The sequence below is a fragment of the Haliaeetus albicilla genome, chromosome 1, assembly GCF_947461875.1.
Source record: "Haliaeetus albicilla chromosome 1, bHalAlb1.1, whole genome shotgun sequence".
In the NCBI taxonomy this organism is placed as follows: Eukaryota; Metazoa; Chordata; class Aves; order Accipitriformes; family Accipitridae; genus Haliaeetus; species Haliaeetus albicilla.
The window spans coordinates 56,070,281-56,093,690 of NC_091483.1; the positions used below are offsets into that span (position 1 = coordinate 56,070,281).

The following is a 23,410-nucleotide window of genomic DNA, read 5'->3' on the forward strand; positions in this document are numbered from 1 at the left end:
AGCTGGAGATGAATGGCAGGCTTATTCCCTTCCATATGACACTACTGCTACTTTTTCTACTGATTCTTAAGTTTTCCATTCCCCAGCAGACTTTATGACACTGAACAATGAAAACGTAATCGTGCCATCTGTAGTAAGTCATTCAGTGACTGCCCCAGGATGTTTCTCTCCTTTCTGAAATACAATCTTTGCTCACATTTACAAAGACACGTTGCATTTTTCACCTGTTCCGCCTGCCAGCTGAGAAGAGTAATTTTGAATGGTTGCGATCTCTGTCTATTGTGCTGAGAAGCTTTTTCCAATTTTAAAAAACGTGTCATTTGTTCCACTTGCACGTAAAGTGGTACGTCACACCACCGATCAAAGAACCACCTGAGAGATGGTAAGAGGAAGCTGATCCAGGAATTACTATTACTTTATTGCCCACTGTGAACAGTCTGACGATTACCTGGAAGGACTGAGGAAGGTGACAAATCTCTGAGGCCGCCTGGCTTGCTCAGCACCCAGCTTCTGTAGCTAAGCAAGTTTCACCTCCCACTGCCAAACATCAACAAATGTGAACCTGTCAGCAGAACCCCTCCTTGCAGAAATAAACTCTCTGAGCTCTGACTCAAGGCTGATAGCAACAGGAAACCAGTCTGAGTTCAGGTGGCGACTGTTGTAACTTCTAAAGTGTTTTTACAATTCAGCTAAACCCGAAAATGTTCTCTCGAACACCTAAACATTCTCTGTCCGAGTCGGGTAGATCAGCCAGCTTGGTACTACACGCTCCTTGTAGCAAGTTTAGCTTGCTGTCCTTTTGCAGTCCTGCAAAAGCCTAGGACTAACGTACCCTGCGGTTCATTAGCGACGGCCAGTTTAGTTTTTATCCCGCCACTGAAGATACTGGTCCTAAGTCATCTGGAAAACTATTTGCTTTGACTAGACACGTAATTTGACCGTTCTTATTGCGCTCAGGAGTCAGCTCACACCTGGCAGCAACACGGAACGGCTGCCTCCGCCACCCGGGAAATACCAAGCCCCCTTTTGCCAAGACCTGGCTACCGGGGCCAAAAGCGGATGTACCGGGAAGCGGCAAGGGATCGTTCCCCGACACACCCCTATTCCTAAAAACGCACGAAAGATGCCGAAGGGAGGGTTCAGAAGCGCAGGAGCCTCCCCGGCGCCACACTTCTCGGACAGCAACTGCCTGACGTCACGGCGGAGCAAAGTCTTACGTATGCAGGAGTCACGACAGCCGCTCCCGCGGTTCGGGCGCAGGGGCAGCGAGGGCGGGGAGGTGGCTACAGCACCGGCCCCGGCCCCGGCCCCGGCCCCGGTCCCCGGCCCCGCGCACGTACCGCGCCCCCCCCCGCGCCCTGCCGCCGGCTCCGCGCCGGCGCCGCGCCCCCCCCCCGCCCCTCCGCCGCTCCCCCTCCGCCGCTCCCCCTCCGCCGCTCCCCCTCCGCCGCTCCCCCTCCGCGCCCGCGCAGGCACTGACCCGTGCGGCAGGGCGGGCGGGCGGGCGGCGCCCCTCGGTGCCCCATGGCTGCGGGGCGGCCCCTCCGCGGGCTCCGCAGCGTCGCGGCCGGCGGCGGCGGCGGGGGCTCCGCCCGCCCGGGCGCGGCCCGGCGCACCTGGGCGCGCCCCGCTGGCCCGCGCTGGCCCGCCCCGCCCCGCCGCCCGCAGCCCCCGGGCTGGCAGCGGGAGGAGGTGGAGGTGGCACCCCCGCCGCGGCCCGCGGGCGCGTCCTGAGGGGGAACGGGCAGGCAGGGCTGCAGCAGGCACCCCGAACGGGTTTTGCTTCGTGTAAGCAAGCCGTTAGGAAGCGCCGGTTCGCACCGGGCGACTTCTGCCACCCCAGCCGAACGCTGAATCCAAAGGAAGGAGCTCTCTCCGGGGGTACCCGGGCGGTATTTGTGCCTACCGCAGGTTTCCATAGATTTGATTTCCCTCCCCTTCGCACCTGGGAGAAGAGGTGAGCAGTTTTAATGTGCAACCACGGAACGGGTGTGATGGGCTGCCCGCGCTAGCTTTGACCGCTGGCTCTGCAGGCAGGCGGGGGGATGCCCCGGCCAGAGCATCCCAGCTTCGCACAACTAGGGCAGCGCCTGGTGATACTGACCCTCCGATGACTCCCTGTGGTTGAACGGGCTCCAGGGTGTCATAAGAAACAATTATCTTTATTACCCAATCGATAGCTTCGAGGTAGAAGGCTAAGCCCTTGTTTTTAACACGGGTTAAGTGAAACACATTTACAAAATGTATGGCTTAATAAACCATTACATGCTAACCTAGCGTTGTCCCGCAAACTTCCCGGGATGGTCTGAGGACCTTTAGCGTGCACAAGAACTTCCCAAACTGGAACCAAACCGAGCGGTGGATTGAACACACCTCCACAGAGCACCACGGGGACAGGCTGGCTTGAGAACAGCGGAGTTGTAACCATGCTTTGCAGCACAGCACCTAAATTACTCATCCGGGGTTTTGAAAAGTTTTAACTCTGGTGCAGACTGGTGAAATATGGTGACAGTATCAGTTTTCCCTGCCTTAGGCACTCTTGACTTTGCAGTCCCAGGGTTAAACCAAGAGATCAGTTTCGATGCCTTAGTCTCATTTTTATTTCTGTATTTATTTTGTAACATAACCAGTACTCTGTATGTTAGGAGAAAAGCATTGCATTTGTTTTTGTGCGTTTAATTACCTATGCACTTTATCTTTACAATGTTGACGTGGTTTAACACCAGCCAGCAACTAAGCACCACGCAGCCGCTCACTCACTCCCCCCACCCAGTGGGATGGGGGAGAAAATCGGGAAAAGAAGTAAAACTTGTGGGTTGAGATAACAGCGGTTTAATAGAACAGAAAAGAATAAACTAATAATGATAACGGTAACACTAATAAATTTACAACAGCAATAATAAAAGGATCGGAACATACAAATGATGCACAGTGCAATTGTTCACCACCTGCCCGCCAATCGATGCCCAGTGAGTCCCCGAGCGATAATCGTCCCGCCCCCACTCCCCCCAGTTCCTATACTAGATGTGACGTCCCATGGTATGGAATACCCCCCATTGGCCAGTTTGGGTCAGGTGCCCTGGCTGTGTCCTGTGCCAACTTCTTGTGCCCCTCCAGCTTTCTCGCTGGCTGGGCATGAGAAGCTGAAAAATCCTTGACTCTAGACTAAACATTACTTAGCAACAACTGAAAACATCAGTGTTATCAACATTCTTGGCATACTGAACTCAAAACATAGCACTGTACCAGCTACTAGGAAGACAGTTAACTCTATCCCAGCTGAAACCAGGACAAATGTCTACATTATAAGAACTTCTATGGAAGGTGGCCTGAACCAAGTGCAGGCTGCCTTATAAAAAGAGTTTGACTTCTCTGCTTTAATCTTTCTAAAACACAGGTTACTTCTAGAAAAGAGCAATAATTTTAAATAGTATTTAAAACAGTTAAATTAAAATTTTAAAGCACAATCTGAAAATTTGGGAGCAACCTTCCATCTTATTGTACAACATAAGCATGCCCATAGGATAAAACCACATATACGGACAGATACATGTCTGCAGTCTGCTCCCAAGTCCTATTTTTGTTCTGTGCCCCCTCAGATCCGTCAACTCGGCGTGTTCACACCCCTGTTTCTAACAAAATGTGTTAATTTTTGCAGCTTCCTGCTATTTGACTGAAGCGCAGGAAGTGCCAATCTTGCAAGCGACTCAGTTGGCAGATCTGCAGAGAAGAAGGGAGGTGGTAACAACCGCAACGGCCTGCTGAAGCAGCCAAGAGGGTGGGAGAGGGTGAGCTGCCAAAGACCACCTCTTTCCTCAGCACAGATCTTGCTGGTCAGTGCTTCACTGTGTTGTGGTACCCAGAACAAGAATACTGAGAAACAATATGGTTACCGCTTCTGTGGATCTGCCTCTGCACGGGCCAACTCCTTTAGCAGACCATGGACATCAAAGTCTTTTTAATTAATAAGTAAAACATTGAATCTGAGATACAGATTGGTCGACAGCCAGCTGAATATGAGGCAGCAGTGTTCCCAGGTGGCCAAGAAGGCCAGCGGCATCCTGGCCTGTATCAGAAATAGTGTGGCCAGCAGGAGCAGGGAGGTGGTTGTTCCCCTGTACTCGGCACTGGTGAGGTAGCACCTTGAGTCCTGTGTTCAGTTTTGGGCCCCTCACTACAGGAAAGACATGGAGGTGCTGGAGCGTGTCCAGAGAAGGGCAACGGAGCTGGTGAAGGGTCTAGAGCACAAGTCTTATGAGGAGCAGCTGAGGGAGCTGGGGCTGTTTAGTCTAGAAAATAGGAGGCTGAGGGGAGACCTTATTGCTCTCTACAACTACCTGAAAGGAGGCTGTAGTGAGGTGGGTGCTGGTCTCTTCTGTCAGGTGGCTGGAGATAGGATGCAAGGAAATGGCCTCAAGTTGTGCCAGGGGAGGCTTAGATGGATAGTTGGAAAAATTTCTTCACTGAAAGGGTTGTCAAGCACTGGAACAGGCTGCCCAGGGAAGTGGTTGAGTCACCATCCCTGGAGATATTTAAATGACGTGTAGATTGGTGCTTAGGGACATGGTTTAGTGGTGGACTTGGCAGTGCAGGTTTACAGTTGGAGTGGATGATCTTAAGGCTCTTTTCCAACCTAAATGATTCTATACACTTACTGTTTCTTGGTTGAAAATCTTTATATAGCTCATGCTTCGTGTTCTTAAATCTGCAATAAACTGTGAAAACACTATGAAACTCTTTTTTCTGAGAAAAAATATGAATTCACAAAAAAACTTGTAGCTAACAATCCACATCAATGGACAGATGTAAAGAATGTGCAATCTATAATTACAGAAAGGAGTGGGTATACTTCACTGATGATTAGTACTTTGCGTACTTAACTTATTTCAAAGAAATTTGAGACAATGCCAGAAAGAAATAAACTACATAAAAGTAATTTATCAACATGATATATTTTTCTTTATTTTGGATGACATGTGAAGGTCAAAAGGCAAAGAAAATAAAGTCTTGATATACAACCTTATCATCTGACATAAAGGGGAAAAAGATGGTAGTTTACCATTCAAAACAGCACCTATGACTGATTTAGAGCAATGCCTGGATCATCGGCTAATGCAATTCAGCACAGCTCCACTTATTTCAGTGGAACTGTGCCAGCTACGGCTAAGCACAGATCAGCCTTTTCGTGTGTGAAGTAACAATATGCATGTACTAACAGTCAAAGCAACATTGTGGCAGTTCCCATTTCTCCAAAAGAGAAGTAAGAATGTTATGAAACCCCGCTATGTGTTCCTCGGTTATTGTACTAACTTTTTCTATTAAATGTATGGAAAATGCAAGAGAGAAGTTATGTTAAAATTCCGTTACTTTTGCAATGAATGAAAGATTTGCTAAAACTGACTGTTAAGCAGGTGCTGACTTTAACTGTTCGTTTTCAATACAAATTCAAGCACTGAATAGATAGCCAACTTTATACTTTTACATTCATAAATAAAATAGTAATTGGAAATCGCATTTTTGTGCCTTAATATAACCCATCTTGCCTCTGTGTTAGCCATGAATGACTTAATTAAACAATGTTTGCGTGACTTCTTGGCTTTGTCATAAATTCTTTAATTTTGTTGAGATTTCTTTTTCTCATACACATATACATTGAGTTCCCTATATGTGTTGTTATGCAGTATTTAATTATATTATTGTAAATACTGAAGATGATGACAATGGGTTTCACCACAGTGAGAAAAACTGTTCACTATGCAGCTAGTCCAGGTGCAGACGTGAAGCAAGATCTATCTTTTTTTAATTATTATTATTTAGGAAAGCTACCTATGGCATTTTGAAGCCCTGTTATCATTGCTCAGCTTCCCTGTTCTGCATTACTCTTCTCTGCCTGCAGTCACTGCTACCCGACAGGGTCCAAACATGAGCTCTGTTCAATATGGCAGCTACAGACAGGTTTATTACCTGTCCTGGCTTGCAGCCACACAAAAATTACTGAGCTAGATTTGAGAGCGGAGCTCTGACCATGGGAACTCGACCTGCCCCAAATGCTGGTGCTTTAGAGTAGACCTGCAGGAGCAACATGGAAAGGGATTAACTTCAACTGAGACAAAAAATGGTGCCTCTAGATTGCAGTTCAGTATGATTAGATTGCTGTACTTGCTGTAAAGAGATTAATCCTATACATGTTGCTTTAAAAATTCCCAGATAGTGTCACCATAACTCCTACTGTACTACAATGAATGTAAGACAAGCAAAGCTAGATATATCAAGCTTATTTTAACTACAGTGCATTTTCTACCACTCTTATCAGTGACAATATCATATATTGATGTTTTTCTTTTAAGTAGAGTTAAGCTCAGTTGAATCACCTTTGTATGTGTAAACATACATCATTATTCTGTGCAACCAACCCAGATTTCCTATGTTATTTTAGCTTGAAATAAAATTCTGCCAAACAGAAATCCTAACTCACTGTTCAGAGCTACTGTCACTCCTGCAGGGTAACCACACTTATTCTTTATCCCAATGATAATATTGAATGAAGTCCTAGGTTTTTTCCAGAGAGTTTTCTGGTGGGCCAGTCCCTCTGTTCCTTGCAGGTTCCAGGTTGGGAGGTGAAGAGACATCTCAAGCCACCCCAATCTGGGTGGCACAAGGATAGCCTCATTGCAGGTTCAGCTTAGGGCACACAAATAACTGCTGTGCATGGCCAGACACAGGGCTTGTCATGGCCATGGACATTTCAGAAGTGCTGATCCCTGCTCAGAGTAGTCATGTAAAAACTAGGGTCTGGACCTGGAAGATGCTGGTAAAAGGCTTTGACATAGTCTTTTAGCACACTGTGCGGTGCTGTACTGTGTGCCTGGTAGCGCTCACATCCACGGAAGGCTTGCAGTCTGTCCAGTGCTTTCCAATTCCAGCCTTATCTGCATATGGGAGTCTAACACACATCTTAAATTTCTCCTACTTCTTCCCTCTCCATCAAGCACGCATTTAATGCTAAAGTAAAAATACAGTACCACCTACTGGTGGAGATACTGTTTGCACTGATGGTTTTCCAGTCACCACGCCACGTTGGGGTCCATTGTGCTTCAATTCCCTGTAACACCAGTCTACACAAAAGAGTATTAAATAAACCAGAAGCCCTGGAGCCTTCTCAGCTATAGCACTTCTGACTTGACATTCATTGCTGAAATCCAATCAGAGCTAGAAAAGACAGCACAGTATTTGCAGAAAATAAGCCTGCCAAAACTGTGTTCCCAATCCAAACACCCATCTGTGTACACAGCTACAACACAGTAAGCTGAAAAGCAACGTTGTGCCATTAAAACCTGCTTATTTATAAATTAATACATATGTATAATATATCTAGTGTTTTGGTTATGGGTGTCTGAAACTAGAGGTAGCTTTAATAGGATTGAGAAGAATTACAGATGATGACAAAGCAAGATGCAAAAATAGATTAAAGTTGCCCTACTGAAACAATAATCCATTAGTGCGGTCATTCTCCCATCAGTCAAGGTTACTTCACTGGAATATGGCCTGAAACGAAAAATATCAGTGAAAAAGTATTGATGCTAAACTAATGTAATTGTCAATGAAGTCAATGACAACTAGGTAATTGGCTTTTAAAGGAGGGCAAAATTGAGATCACTGTGTTGAGCTCACCCAGAACTTGTCCTGCAAACTTCCTTGCAGGTAAGTGAGGTCCTGGCCACTGTCAGACAAGGAACTGGTCTGGCCCAGTAGGACTCATCTTCCTCTGTTTGAGAACTTCTTTGAAAAACTCTATGGTAAAACAGATAAGAAAACATAAGTTAGAGTTGCTTTACAGGACTGCTTATTTTAAAAGAAAATTACTGTTTTCCACCACAGTAAAAAGGTGTATCATCTCCTTTGTAGTTCATACTGGCTTGAGAGACACAACATAGACTTGCCTGGCTTGGCTGGTCATCTAAAACTTTTGAACAAAAGCATGCACCAAATGCAGGAGTTCACAAGTACTTTGATGTTCATGTGACACCCAACAAGGCATATGTCCCAGACACTCAGTGCCACTACATAGTCACAAAATCACTGCTCAGCATTGAACATTGAGACCTTTCAGACTGCAAACCAGGCAAAACCCCATGAGAATGACAGAGGTAAAACTGATCCTGATTCAATGCTAGCTGGATGCAGTGATCTTCAGAGATTGCTTTCATATCTATGATTTTAGGATAGGAATTGTATTTCAGCCCTTCAAAAACAACAGTGAAACATATGCCAGAACTTAGAAGATTATTCACTTCTTCGTCCATTTGTTATGTTGGTTACCTTACTGTAGATTTATATATCTGGGTTCCACTGTGCATAATGTTATGCATTTCCTTGTTGCTCATTCCTGTTTTATTTAAAACATTTTTTATTCTTTAAATTTCAAATGTGTATTCTCTTTCCTAGAAAATGGACTGACTGTCTTGAGGGTTAGAAAGTCATAGCAGCAGATGTGTCTAATTTGTTTCTCTGGTCAGGAGGCTGACCTGTGACTCCGAGCATCATTTTGGGTTTGTGATTAAATCTACAACCTGTCAATACACTTATGAATGACCACTCAGTCACCTGGTCTGCAAAATTTAAGTTAGTTCGTATGAATGCCAGTGGCACTGCTTCTTCCTGCTCTTGGTTAAGGAAACAAATCTGTCTTAATCCTGGGGTCCCAGGGGCTGGACTGCTTTCCTGGATTCTGCTTGTTGTGAAGCAAAGTTAAAAAGTAATTCAGTAACTTTAGCTATGTCTCAGTTGTGACAGAGATACCATTTCAAATTTGAACATTCACTCTTTTTGCTGCTTTGCACTCTTTTCCTGCACTGGATTTCATGCTCAGCAATGCCTTTTTTTTTTTTTTTCCCCAAAATGGGCCATGTAAAATGTGCCAGATTAAAAAATCAATCACTCAGGCTCCTGAGAACTTAATTTTCCTCATTCTCGTGGAACCCAGCAGTGAAACAAGAAAGCTGAGGTATGCAAATACCTCAACATCTTCTCTTTCAAAGTACACTAGGATGCTCTTGGGGCTTTCCTGATTGCGTGGCCACTGCGATGAACCATTGCACATTTCTAATGGAGGATGGCTGCAGCTACTTTACAAATCATTTTGCAAAGTCATAATCCATACCAAACTTGAAGATTAGTTCAGTGTCTTAAAACTTCATCATCGTGGCATTTTCCACTAAATATATATTCACAATTCATAGGCTTTTTTAAGCATCGAAACAGGAATGTAAAAGTTATGTTAGGTTAGTTAAGAACTTTCAGTAGTTTAAAATGGTATTTCCTATTATTCAGGAATATGATAAACACATTAAGATAAAAAGGAAATTTCTATTTATGGTGTTTTATCTGTTCTAGTAAAGACCTGTTACTAAGTAACAGCATCTGCAATATTAAGAAAACAGGACAGCAGACAATACTGAATATATAGTAATTTACAATAATATTTTTTTTAGTTGCAAGGCAGAGTGCACTCCAATATTTGTCTCTTCTTGTGCGTGTTGATACAGCTAGTAAGCTTCTGCTCAGGTGAGGGATAATAGTGACTGCCACTGTCACTTTCATCTCTCACTAAATCTCAAAATCCATCACTAGCTCAAGGAAATCCCCTTCTAATACCCATGTCCTTTCCTGGGAATAATTCAGAGAACTGCACATGGGACTGTCTGGTTGAGAAATTGATCAATAAGGGATTTATGTATGAAATGTTGATTATATTTAGCTTTTCATGGTGGCTCTGCTTATGTAGTAAGGAAACGTCACTGATTTAAAGGACTGAAATCGCTATTGGAAGCAGCAGATTACATTCCCAAGGTAAGCATGCACACTGATGAAACTGCTTATTGCAGAACTGCTAAGGACTCTTTTTGCATCTTAGAAAAGAGATTTTATTGTAACACACTGCAGATTTAACGTTAATGAAGATTTACTGCTGCCTTTTGTAAAGAAAAAAAGTAGATCTTTACATGACACCAAATTCTGTTCCAGGATATCCTTACTTGAAGCATTTTCTCTCTAAAAATAGTGACTAGAGAAGTGAATATGGTGGGCCAGTAAGAAAGTGAGAAATAGGTAAAATAAAGGAGTAGAAGAGATGGAAGTTGATCTTCCATTCACTACAGACCTGTAAAAGGATAATACTGCCTTCACTTTCTTGCAGCCCTAGAGATTTTGATGTATAGTAATTAATATAATGGTTGAAAACTCAGTTGTTTATAATATTAGTCAGATTTAAAAATCCAAGATAGTAAAAGCAAACTATTTGTGATGATACAGTAAAAACAATATGGTAAAAATCTACAATATCTCTAAAGCAAGCATTTATCTGTATTACTTTTCAAACTTACTACCTAAATATGATACTGCGAATATGAATATTGGGCTATTAAAATGAAAGCAGTGTAACAATTTGTGACAATGTATCAGTTTAAGAAAAATATGTGTGACTACAGAATAGGAAACATGGTCGTGATACAATTTAGTAAAAACCATCTGAAATATTGTCTGAAAAATCTCTATAATACAATTTAAAAAATGCATTAAGGTGAGTTCTGAACCCATTGATTTTAACAGGATATTTTCTACTGTTCCCAGTGTCAGGGTTTTGCCACACAAATGCTGTAACCAGGTGACCACAGTCCCTAATCCACTAGCAATTAGCATTTCTGTGTCTTAGACTCAAGAATCTCAAAACTCCCCACAATTTGCTTTGAGACTAATAGAATTTGTAGATATTCTTGTGCTACATGTCCTGACTGATTGACAAGGGAAACAACCTGGTGCAGCAGTCACCTGAGCCTGACACTCAGATTCAGTATTTTGAGACTACAGGGTAGTAAATACTTCCAATTTCTATGCCACTTAATGCTTCCGGTGCCTCAGTAAGATGAAATCTCCAGTCCTGCCCCAAATGGCAGCCCCTCTTTCCCAGCAAGTCCTACGCAAGGCTGCCACGGCTCCTTCAGCAGAACAGAAAGCACCCCACAGTGGTTCCACTTACAATAGACACTAACAGAGCGAGAGGAATCTGTTTATTTGCAAAAATGCACAGAAAACCCTCTTTGCCTGAAGAATAGGGGAATGTAGAGGACATCATAGATTTTTCCCTGATCTCCAGGCTATGCAGTCTGGATGGGTGTGGATTTTTGGACATGTCCTATTTTACCACACTTATCATCTTTAACCTCTAGTACATCTGCAAATTAGTAAGTCTGAATAGCACAGTCAACAATGGGGTTTTTTGCTCTTGAAACTGAAGAAGACTCAATGAACAAAGATAAACATGAAAAACAAGGGCCTACGTAGAAATGCTGGTACTGGGAGTCCTAATGTGAAGTGACTGGTTCACCCACTTGGGTGGAGGAATGATTTCCCTTGAGATGAACATATTGGCATTTGTCTGGTGCTGAGTGTTTGGAAGTGGTTGGACACAGCTTTATTTTGCACCATTATTTGTGAGCTCTGTGGACTTCAGTGTGGCTCCGTGGAGGATATAGGTTAAATCAGGATGGAATTTTGTGTGCCAGCATTAGCAGAGCTTTCAGAGCACCTGTAAGCAGACATAAAGCTGCTTAATTCAACCTGGCATACTTTCAATCTCCACACTTTCAAACACAATTTATCCTTGGAGTAAGTCAGTGGAAACCCTGTTACAGCTTGAAGGCTCCTGGTGAATCTAACCTAATGTTTACTATGTCTTAGAAATTTAGAATCTTTTTATGAGACATCTTAGACCTGATCCTTGCTCTTAAGCATTTAAAGACTGACCAGCAATGTTGGACTATATTTAGGACTATTGATGGAAGAAAACATCTTAATCTTCAACCTTCGTCTTTCTGTTTTGTAGAATGTTGTATATTGCTGTATTATTTTTTGCACCATGTGTCATTCATTCATGTCTGGTGACTGCTGGAAATACGGGTTTCCTCTCCTATTTCTTGTACAGGAATATTTTTAGTTTCACTGACTAATAAGGAAAGTCAGGTAAGTCTGGCAGTAATGTGGCAGCTGTATCATCATTCTCTTTTGCAGTGTGTTTGACTAGAGAATGGAAGTACTTTCTTTGAGACTGATTTATTCTATGGCATTTGACATCACGTATCAGTGGTACAGCCACTCACTTGTCAATTTGTGGCTTACAGGCATCTCTATACTCCAATTTCACATGCACGGGGATATTGTTACTGTAGTGGATAGCATCTATTTTATAATCCTATCTAAATGGCCCTGTCAAGAGCAGATCACACTTGTAGACACAATTCATGCCTGAAGAGTTGGCAGTCTCACTGATGCCAAGATATAACGGACAAAATTGTAAGAACAGTGGCGAAAAATGAGAGCAGAAATTAATTACTCTGGTGCTGGAAAGACTGTGCACTAGAATGCACTACATTAGTTATGTACGTGGTTTAACCCCAACCAGCAACTAAGCACCACGCAGCTGCTCACTTACTCCCCCCGCCCCCCCCCCAGTGGGATGGGGGAACAGGATCGGTTAAAAAAAGTAAAACTCGTGGGTTGAGATAAGAACAGTTTAATAGAACAGAAAGGAAGAAACTAATAATGATAATAATAACAATAATAAAATGACAATAATAATAATAATAATATTGGAATATACAAGTGATGCACAATGCAATTGCTCACCACCTGCCGACTGACGCCCAGTTAGTCACTGAGCAGCAATTCCCCCCAGCCCCACTCCCCCCAGTTTATATACTAGATGTGATGTCACATGGTATGGAATACCCTGTTGGCTGTGTCCCATCCCAATGTCTTGTGCCCCTCCAGCCTTCTTGCTGGCTGGGCATGAGAAGCTGAAAAGTCCTTGACTTAGTCTAAACATTCCTAGCAACAACGGAAAATATTAGTGTGTTATCAACATTCTTCTCATACTGAACCCAAAACATAACACTATAGCAGCTTCTAGGAAGACAATTAACTATCCCAGCCAAAACCAGGACAGTTCTCTACAACATTTTCAATTTTTTAATATTGAAATGAACAAAACAGACATGAACAGCCACTAACATTTCTATCTATCTGCTATATGAGTAAGGAGACTCTGCTACACCAGTCTTAACTTCTTAGTTACAGAACCTACTCTTTGCTCTCAACACAGTATAACTTTCAGGTATCAGACATACTGAGATTCCTTTGGACGTACAACCAGTAGATGCTTCCTAGTCTGGTTTTCAGGATGTCACCTGTGCATGAATCTGTTTATCCATCTTGATACAATGTTTTCAGTCTTTGGTTCAAACCCTGATGAAACAGCGGTAGACATTTCTAACACAATTGTCTAAATGTTTTCAAAGTATGTGATTAGGCTCAGGAGAAAGACCTAAATTTATGCCTCCTCTAAGAGAGAGGTGTGTTGAACATTTTCTTTAGCAGCAGTTGCCTGGTCATTCAGCACACTGAAGCACCCACAGTGCCCTTTCTTGTCTGGTGGGAATGTCATGGGAGAGAAAAAACTGAAAATACTGTTGTTGGTTTTGGGTGAAGAAAGCATATAAAGGATTCATCTTAAAAAAAAAAAAAATTGCTTGTAACTTCTGCTAGTTGTGAAATGACTTGATCCTTTTTAAATCAGTCTTCCTCAATTACCCAAGGTAAGACAAACTTGACCATGAAGGTAGGAGTGATTGAGACCCATCACTCCCATACAATTGTTCCTAGTGTGGTAGTGCAAGACACCAGTGAGGACCCTGGACCGATGGACAAAGGGGAAAACAGGTATGTCAAATTTACTATTTTGTGTCCGTTTGGGTTTTTTCCTTTGATAATTTGTGTAGGATTAACTAAGCACAGATACTTGCCGTCATCTAATTTTCTTCACTCCCTCTTAATAAATTAAGTTTTTAAGATTGTGATATATTGCTTATTGTAAATATTTAGGAGATTAAAATCTGTGCTCTTTCAGTTTCCTTAGATAACTTAGCCCATGATTAAAATGGTGAGAAACAGTCTGTGACAATTTAGATATTAAATTTTTTTTTTTTGTATTTCAGCAGATATCATATAACTGTGTTGTTTTGCTGTTCCCCAGGCAAGGGTATCTACCCGGTGCACTTGCACACTACAATATTAACAACAATAGTAATAAAGACGAGTAAGTATCTTTGCCATTTCATAAAATGAGAGTACTGCAATACTGGTTGGTTGAGCAGCAATGAAGAATAATGATACATATCTAATCATGTCTTTATAAACAGTTATGTCATTCAAGCAATCCCAAAAGACACTGCATGTACATTTTAAATTCAGGCACATCAATTATGATGATCATTCTTAATACTAAAGTTATTGGTATTATACCTATTAATTTAAAATAAAAGTAGTTCTATGTGAGTACAATAAGCAAAACAGTTTTTGAAGGCCAAACACCTAAGTATAATGTTACCCTTACCGAATTCACATGATTCGAATAAATAAATGTGGAAGCAAGGGCTATATGCATCCCCTGAGCCTATCATATTTTTCTTTTCCTTAGAGAGGAGAAGAAAAAGAAAAAAGAAAAGAAGAGGTAAGACAAAGAGTAATAATACTACTATTTCTAAGACACTTAATTTCTTTCCAAATATGTTATAACTTATTCTGTAACAATTGAAAATGTAAATCTATTTCTTAGCAAGTCAGAAAAAAAAAAGGATGGAGAAACACAAAAGAACAAGGAAAAAAAGGAGAAAAACAAAAATAAAGATAAATCCAAGAAGAAAGAAAATAAAGAAAAGTAAGTATTTTTCATTCAGATCCTGCTATGTTAGTCTAATAAAATTGCTTTTGATGTAAAACCAAATCCATTCACAGACATCCTGTAAACAAGATGCTTATACTCTAGTGAATGAGTATACAGACTGCTGTTCTCCCTAGAGTAGAGATGTTTTGATTTAACTTCACATGTGGACAACAGAAATATGCATGCATGGAATTGACCTGAAAAAATAGATTAATAAAAATCTCCTTTGGATTCTGATTATCCAATATCTTTTGGATAACACCCTGTAGCAAAAGATGTGCCAGCATAAAGCAATCTCTTCCACACATAAGGGCACCTACAAGCAAGTAAACTCTTCTGTGATCTAAAAGTTCTTGCTTTACCTTTTGCTTGGTAAATTCATAACTTTCTGGCCAAGGAAGAGAAACTTAAAATAATGCAGTAGGAACTTGTGTTGTATGATTTTACATTCTTTGGTTTCTTTATGTAAACTATGACAACGTTTCATCTTTCTCAGAGGTAGACTTTTCCCAGTGAGAAAGGCAGGATTTAGCTCACTTATTTAAACATTAGTAGTCACATAATCATTTGATTTTTTGAAAGATGATCAAATCAATTATCAGACAAGACAGTTAATTGGGTAGGAAAAAAATTAATTTAAAAAGGTTGAAATTACATGTGCCACTATAAACTGAAGTGGGACTGCCAAGCTGATTTTGCTCAGCAAAATTTAGATTCTAAAGCTTGCGCTGCAAGTCACACCTAACAAGCAGCTTCATGTTCTCCATGCATTCAAGCAAGGAAGCTTAACTTTAATAAAGACTATTTATTCTACAATAACAATTTCTGGAATGCTTCATTCCTCAAAAATTGTTAGCTGTATTTTAAGTGTCTCATTAAATCTCCTTTTTTTACCTGCCTACCACTTAGGAAGAAGAAAGATATTTACATTATTGATCCAGCAGGAAATATGTATTACAACTGGTTGTTTTGCATCACAATGCCTGTCATGTACAACTGGACCATGATTATTGCTAGGTGATGTACTCCTTTAATGACTATATAAAACTTCTGGCAAATAATATCCCTAAATAAATAAAAAAATACTTTATTCATCATTGATTTAATGCAAGTATTTAATTTTCAGTGCACAGTAATTTACATCTGTCTTTTCCTATTCAGAGCCTGTTTTGATGAGCTTCAGCATGACTACTTAGCGGTATGGTTCATTATTGACTACATTTCTGATGCCATCTATGTTGCTGACATGTTTGTACGGACAAGAACAGGTAAGTATATTCAATGAGTAATTATTCCTCTTCATATATTTGTGTCAGGTGGTTTAAAATATTCAGAATACTACTACTCTTATTATCTGGGTACCCTTGATGAAGTGCAACAGTGAAAAAGACAATGAGATAGATCTCTGAAAGACTATAGTCTGTGACCTGTAAAAATAAGAGAAACTCTGATGTATTACTCAAAAAATACATAAAGCCAGAGGTAAGCTAGGCATGAGGTAAGCTAGCTAGAAGCTGTTCTGCCTGCAGCTGACTCAACAAGACAAAATAAACATGCAATGTGGCCAAGTGCGGATCAGGGGTTCTGAAAAATTAGCACCTAAATCTGGATTTTGTATTTAAGGAGATTCAAGTATTCACTTGATTTTCAAGACCATTGAGCAACCAAGACATCCAATTAACTTTAGCTGCAACTGTTTCTTTTAAAATCTTTTCCTACATCCAGAGCTATTGAGTAGATACCTCAATATGGAACTGAAATTCTCATGTTCAAATTCTTTCCCTCATTAATCACCCTTCCTATATCCTGCAGATTTTTTTTTTTTTTTTTTTGGGGGGGGGTGTCAGATGTTCACCATAGTGGAAAAGTATATGGAAAGAATCAGAGCTAGAAATGTTTAATTTTCAAAGCTGTTTAGTTTAGCTCAAGCTGAACCATATAGCACTAAGTTGAACATTTGGAAATAAGAAATTTCTTATTAAAAAGTAAGAGAAGTTATGTACCATCTGGAATTTGCACCCAAAATATTTTTCAAAGTAGATTTGGATTGACATTAAACACAACACAGTTGAAGTCGCAATATTTTTTATTATTTACGATTTGATTTTAGGTTACCTGGAGCAAGGTCTTCTGGTGAAAGAAGAAGAAAAGCTTCAAGAGAAATATAAGACATCTTTGCAATTCAAATTAGATTTTCTGTCAATCATACCAACTGATCTCTTATACTTTAAGTTAGGACTGAATTACCCAGAATTAAGAATAAACAGACTACTCAGAGTAGCTCGGATGTTTGAATTTTTCCAGCGAACAGAAACAAGGACAAACTACCCAAATATCTTCAGGATCTCTAACCTTGTCATGTACATTGTGATTATTATTCACTGGAACGCCTGTGTGTACTACTCGATCTCGAAAGCCATTGGATTTGGGGCTGACACATGGGTCTACCCCAACACCTCTGATCCTGAATTTGCCCGTCTGACTAGAAAGTATGTCTACAGTCTCTACTGGTCTACACTGACCTTGACTACTATTGGTGAAACACCCCCTCCTGTAAGAGATTCTGAGTATTTCTTCGTGGTCATTGACTTCTTGGTTGGCGTATTGATTTTCGCTACCATTGTTGGTAATGTGGGCTCTATGATCTCCAACATGAATGCTGCCAGGGCAGAATTTCAAGCAAGGATTGATGCTATCAAGCAGTATATGCACTTTCGGAATGTGAGTAAAGACATGGAAAAAAGAGTTATAAAGTGGTTTGACTACCTGTGGACAAACAAAAAGGCTGTGGATGAAAGGGAAGTCTTGAAGTATCTGCCAGATAAACTAAGAGCAGAGATTGCAATTAATGTTCACCTGGAAACGCTAAAAAAAGTTCGGATTTTTGCAGACTGTGAAGCTGGTCTGTTGGTTGAACTGGTTTTGAAACTCCAGCCGCAAGTATACAGTCCAGGAGATTATATTTGCAGAAAAGGAGATATTGGACGAGAGATGTACATTATCAAAGAAGGCAAGCTGGCAGTGGTCGCTGATGATGGAATTACCCAATTTGTGGTCCTAAGTGATGGCAGCTATTTTGGAGAAATCAGCATTCTTAATATCAAGGGTAGCAAAGCTGGCAATCGAAGAACAGCCAATATTAGAAGTATTGGATACTCGGACTTGTTTTGTCTGTCTAAAGATGATCTCATGGAGGCTTTGACAGAATATCCAGATGCAAAGGCTATGCTGGAAGAAAAAGGCAAGCAAATCCTAATGAAGGACGGGTTGCTGGACATTGAAGTTGCAAATTTAGGAAGTGATCCTAGAGATCTGGAAGAGAAGGTCACCTACATGGAAAAAGCAATGGACAGATTACAAACAAAGTTTGCCAGGTTGTTGGCTGAGTATGAAGCTGCACAACAGAAACTGAAAAAAAGACTTACACAAATCGAGAAAATATTGAAGCCAGTTATAGAGCAAGAATTCACAGACTTAGAAGAAACAGATCCATCCACAGATAAACCTGGAGTGTCAAAAGTGGAATAAACCACTGGAGGTTGCCAATAAGACTTAGGGTCAAACCCTGCACAGGGCTGAATACACTCATTTCTAATCTTTGTAGGACTTGGCTATTAATTACAAAAAATTATTTGTTGAGGTAATGTCACTAATTTCCTACAAGCAGCACATATTTGGAAGGTTTCAGGAAGAAAAAGAAGAATTGAGACTGCAGATGGAAGATAACACCTTGCTCTTGCACAAACAGGTGGCATTATCTGCTAATACATTATGTACTCATTATGTAACACTGCTCTACGGCAAATGCATGAAATCTTTATACAGTCATATACTGGCAAACATTGAAAGTTTTGCTGACTATTTTAAAATAATTTCTTTGTGTCTACTTATGGAAAGAAGGAAAGGTTTGGTAACAATTATTTTATTTGAAGTCAATATAGGCATGAACCATGACATTAAATTTGTGTATAAACAAACACGTAATATCTATTGATTAACATAAGATTAATTAAGTATGGGATATTATATAAAAAATTAGGTATATCTACAATGCAGATGTGAGTACTGAAGGCTGTAAGATTTGGAAAATATTATTACTTCATTGGGTCCACCTTGGCTGATTTCTTGAAACGTAAGCGGGCCGTTTTAAATGGTCCTTTTTGGGGGATATTATATGCAAAGACTGGAATAGAAAGCGGAGAAAATACAACTTTTTGCAAGCATCAGTATGACAAATATGGATGGCTCAAAATCTAGCTGTTCTTCCTACAATAACAACAAATAAGTAATATTGAAGACTGTTCTGCTCCATGTAATCATATGGCTGCTGATCATGGACTATCAAGTTTTTAAGATCTGTGGTTAAAAATTTTTATATCCCTAATGTAACAGTTGTGGATGCTGGCAGAGTGCAAGGGGCAGACTTGACAGAAAGAGGCCAAACTCTCCCTACATCGTCTTTTGCAGCTGCTGTTGGGGAAAGAATACAACAACTAAATAGATCATTTTTTTCATTGATAGGGTATTTCTTTCTTCTGTTTTTAACTATTAAGTAAAATCTACTGTGTCATATGTCAGATATATTTTCAATCGCTTTAAGAAGCATTATCTCCTTGGATTTTTTCCCTCATCTATGTCTTTTTCCATTGGCAAAAATTGATTTTATTAGTTGTGGTCTCAGCTAGGTATTTTCAACTGGGTATTTTAAGTAGACTTTGACTTAATGTTGGAAAAGTTTGATGACAGGGAGCAAAGAAAGGAACTGCAAGGAGAGAATGGATAATTCTGTATTTAGGGCAATTTGATTATCCTGGGCAATCGGACTGCCACGCTTAAAAAATACATACGTAAATGTTACTGTCACTTGACAATATCTCTAGTGCTTTCATTCTTCTCCTTAATAAGATGGAGATACTATAAATTGGATCTTTTTAAAGTGCATGCATTTCTGGTTGTTTTATTTTTATGTAATGTTGATAGGCTTCCAGAATGCCAGAGGTCTATAAAAAACTCCTGATTTCACTGCAAAGGTTAAATGTTATGAAGTAATTAATGCATAGGATATATATGGAACAACAAGGATAACTGTAAAATGAAACGGCTGTTCATTCACTATTGATCCTGCGCTTTGAATGACAAATGGCATAATGTGCTGGTGAGGGGAAAGAGTATGCCATCATTCCATTAAAGATTCTATTAGTGCACACAAGAACAAGCGTTATTCTGGCATTTAACTATATTGTGAATGCTGGACTTTGCAATCGGCTTTCCTCCAATTCAGGTCTTGAACATAATTTGTAGTCTGTGTGGCAGCAGCATCCTGTAGGGCTGGCTGCGTCGTATTTCACTAGGCACTTAGGAAGCACTTTTCTCCTTTGTTGAAGAGTTTAAGACTTTGTATTAGAGAAGTGTGTGCTATGATAATGAGTTTTAATTAATAAAGACAGAGATCTACTGTTAATATTTTTCTTTTATTGATCCTTCAGTCTATGACACAAGTTGTAGTCACTAGCTGCCTCTTTCTTGAGAATAAAAACTCTTTGATTTAAAACATTTCCAAATAAAACAGAAAACCAGAATTGACCTCCAGTAGTTTACTTACTATTTTCATACTCTTTATGATTGGAAACCTTGTATTATTTTACTTTTATAAGCATGTATTTGCTGAAAAAAACCCGCTAAATGCAGAGTTCCCTCCTGGCACAAGACAGAACATAAGTGCTATAAGGAAATGTCAGTAAAATTAAAACTATTTCAACCTGCACTTATCTGTCAGAACATTTCAGGAGGCACACAGATTCCTCAACATGTATTTCTGTGCAGCAAAACCTTCTGAATATACTTCAGTAAAGTTTCTAACCACACTTTATGGCTGATTTTTAACTCTCATACTCTGAAGAGGAGCTGTGAAGAAAACACGAGTAAAGCTGTGGAAACAGCTGCCAAGAAGTTACCCTGGAGAAAAGGAGGCTGAGGGGAGACCTTATCGCTCTCTACAACTGCCTGAAAGGAGGTTGTAGCGAGGTGGGTGCTGGTCTCTTCTCCCAAGTAACAAGCCATAGGACAAGAGGAAACGGCCTCAAGTTGCGCCACGGGAGGTTTAGTTTGGATATTAGGAAAAATTTTTTCACTGAACTGGTTATCAAGCATTGGAACAGGCTGCCCAGGGAAGTGGTCGATCCACCATCCCTGGAGGTATTTAAAAGACGTGTAGATGTGGTGCTTAGGGACGTGGTTTAGTGGTGGACTCGGCAGAGTTAGGTTAATGGTTGGAGCGGATGGTTTTAAGGGTCTTTTCCACCTGAAAAGATTCTGTGACAGACAGCTGAAGCCACCGCTTCTGTGGCCAGAGCGGCAGGCAAAAAGAAATCCAAGCATTAAGTAATAAAGAGACCCCACCCTGGGCATGAGCATTCAACTTTCTGACTACCCAGCGCGGACCGAGCTCCCGGCGGGCCCCGCGGCCCCTCTCCACAGCGGCCCTCAGGCACCGGCCGGGCGAGGCCCGCACGCCGCCTGCGCCCCGCTGCACGCTGGGTGTTGGAATCCCCCAGACACCGCCTCCGCCCGCCCGCCCGCGCGGGGAGCGCTGGGAGCTGTAGTCGCGCTGCCGCGGGAGCTCACCTCACCGGCGTCCCCGCCGCCTCCACCGCTGCTTCCGGGCGGAGGGGCCGGGCCGGACCGGGCGGGAGGGCTCGCCTCGGGGCGGCTGCAGCCGGGGGTGTGAGGAGGGGTGGGCCTCCCTCCGCCGTCCTTCGCTCGCTGGCGGCGGAGACATGGAGGCGCCCTGGCGCCAGGGCGGCCGGGGCCGGGGCCGCGCCAGGAGCGGGGACGGGCTCGCCGCCCGCGCTGGGGCGGCCGCCCGGCCCCCGGCCCCGAGGGCCCGCGGCGGTGCCTGCGTCGCGGCCGCGGGGAGCAGCGGCGAGGGGGCCAGCGGTGAGTGTCGCGTCCTCCCCCCCCCCTTCCCCGGCCCGGCCGGGGGCTGCGGGGTCCTGGGCTGGGGAGCCGGCTGTGGCCCGGAGCCCAGCCGGGCCTCGGGGAGCCCCTGCGAATGCCCGGGTCGGGGCTGTCCCCGGCGTCGTGGGGAAGGGAGGCGGGCGGGGGGCCCTCGCGTGGCCGGCGGGCCCCGGCCCCGCTCCCTTGCTGCTCGGCGGCAGGGAGCCGGCGTTTGGCCCTGCGCCGTCTCCTGCTTGCGGGTCCCTTCTGGGGGCAAACGCGGAGGCCTAGGGCAGCGGCTGGGGGCTCGGGGCTGCGTCCTCCCCAGGGGCCACGGTCGGTGCCCTTCGAGCAGAAGAGTGAAGGGGTGAAGCGATGGACGGAGCAGCCGTTTGTCAGTACGGCTGGAAACGCTGAGGAGGGTGCTGCCCGCTAGGGACAAACGTTAGGTGGCCTGGTCGGTGTGCCACACTGCCCCGCCGCGGGGAAGGCGCGGGCTTTGCCGCGCACGAGGCTGCTGTGGGCGCACGGCCGTGCTCACGAAACGCTTCCCGGGCATTTCGCCAAATATTGCGCTCTTTTAAGCGGCAGCGCAGTTTCTGAAGGAAAGCCTTAAAACTTGACCAAACCCCAGGAAATGTATTGCGTGCAACAGTCTGACATGGAAAACTAGGAGGTACTTTTAAGACCTGTGGTTTGTTGAAGACTTTTCTATCTCCGTGGTGTGTTATCCTAAAGGCACTTTGGTTTATTATGAACTCGGTTACGTTTCATAATTTTTTTTGTCCATGTGAGACTCTTCCTCTATTTCACGTGCAATAACTTCTTAAAAAGCTTATGTAAAAATACACTGTCACTTTTAACGTTGCCAGCTGTAGAAATAGCATGAACCCACTATTGCAATGAAGAGTTGTTGGATGGAGGGAGATCAATAAAAGTCATAATTTAAAAAGTAGCAAATGCTGGGAGAGGTACCTGTAGGGTATCAGCAAATTATAACAATTAGTCTTGTCAAGAATTGCCTGATTTTTTTAATTTCTATTTTTTTCTTCCTCATGCTGTGAAAGTTGTGTTTGTGTGTGGCGTGTTTTTTTTTTTTTTAAATATCGTTTTAGTAAAGCTGCGTTATAGATGTATGTATTCTAGTATATTTGGTTGGATTTGTCACCAGTAATTGACAGATAGTGAGTTCTGCTGTGAATTTTATGGATAATGCACGGATAAGAAGAAAATGCAATTTATATCTTCTTGTGTAGTATTGAAAATGTAGCGACATACTGCCCTTAAAAACAGAAAATCAGCAAGCTCTCTAAAGAAAAGGACAGTTGAAAGTATGTAGAACTGAATCTGGTGTTACGATTAACTGTCACGGTATTAATCATCATTAATCTGCTCTCTTAATAGAATTATCTTCACAGAGGAAATTTGATGAAATTAAGAAGGCTAATCAGGCTGCAGCAAAAAAGCTAGTTGAAGACCAATTTAGCTCCTCATCTGAAGATGATGATGAAGATGCTGAAGTAAAACAAGGAAAGATTTTGGCCAAAACATTTACCATTTACACTAGCCAAACTGGTAAGCTTTTTTCATTTATTGACTTTCATTTCAGTATGATAGCGTAAACAAGGTTGTAGTGTTGTCTGTATATTAGAGTTTTTCCATAATTGGAGGGAAAGCACTTTATTCTGATGTCTTGTA

At 42.1% G+C, this 23,410-nt stretch overlaps 2 protein-coding genes across 4 annotated transcripts in view; both read left to right on the forward strand.

Moving 5' to 3' along the window:
* The first annotated feature begins 9,615 nt into the window (after positions 1 to 9,615).
* CNGA1 (cyclic nucleotide gated channel subunit alpha 1) lies at positions 9,616 to 18,471 on the forward strand. Of its 3 annotated transcripts, XM_069790721.1 has the most exons (9): positions 9,616 to 9,849; positions 11,981 to 12,018; positions 13,650 to 13,773; positions 14,087 to 14,149; positions 14,531 to 14,563; positions 14,669 to 14,770; positions 15,686 to 15,793; positions 15,938 to 16,044; positions 16,887 to 18,471. In XM_069790721.1, exons 3-9 carry the CDS (start codon positions 13,667 to 13,669, stop codon positions 18,302 to 18,304), a joined length of 1,938 nt encoding a protein of 645 aa, XP_069646822.1. In that variant the 5' UTR covers positions 9,616 to 9,849; positions 11,981 to 12,018; positions 13,650 to 13,666; the 3' UTR covers positions 18,305 to 18,471. The 3 variants fall into 3 exon arrangements, with proteins under 3 accessions (XP_069646822.1, XP_069646817.1, XP_069646806.1); XM_069790716.1 differs by lacking the exon at positions 11,981 to 12,018 and having other exon boundaries at positions 13,631 to 13,773; XM_069790705.1 differs by lacking the exon at positions 11,981 to 12,018 and having other exon boundaries at positions 9,617 to 9,849.
* Positions 18,472 to 21,401: 2,930 nt separating this feature from the next.
* The window catches only part of NFXL1 (nuclear transcription factor, X-box binding like 1), a 52,078-nt gene continuing 50,069 nt past the window's right edge, over positions 21,402 to 23,410 (forward strand). Inside the window, exons 1-2 of the mRNA XM_069790337.1 lie at positions 21,402 to 21,712; positions 23,117 to 23,287. Coding sequence (XP_069646438.1) covers positions 21,553 to 21,712; positions 23,117 to 23,287 — 331 coding nt within the window. The 5' untranslated portion in view covers positions 21,402 to 21,552. The remainder of the gene's footprint in view (positions 21,713 to 23,116; positions 23,288 to 23,410) is intronic.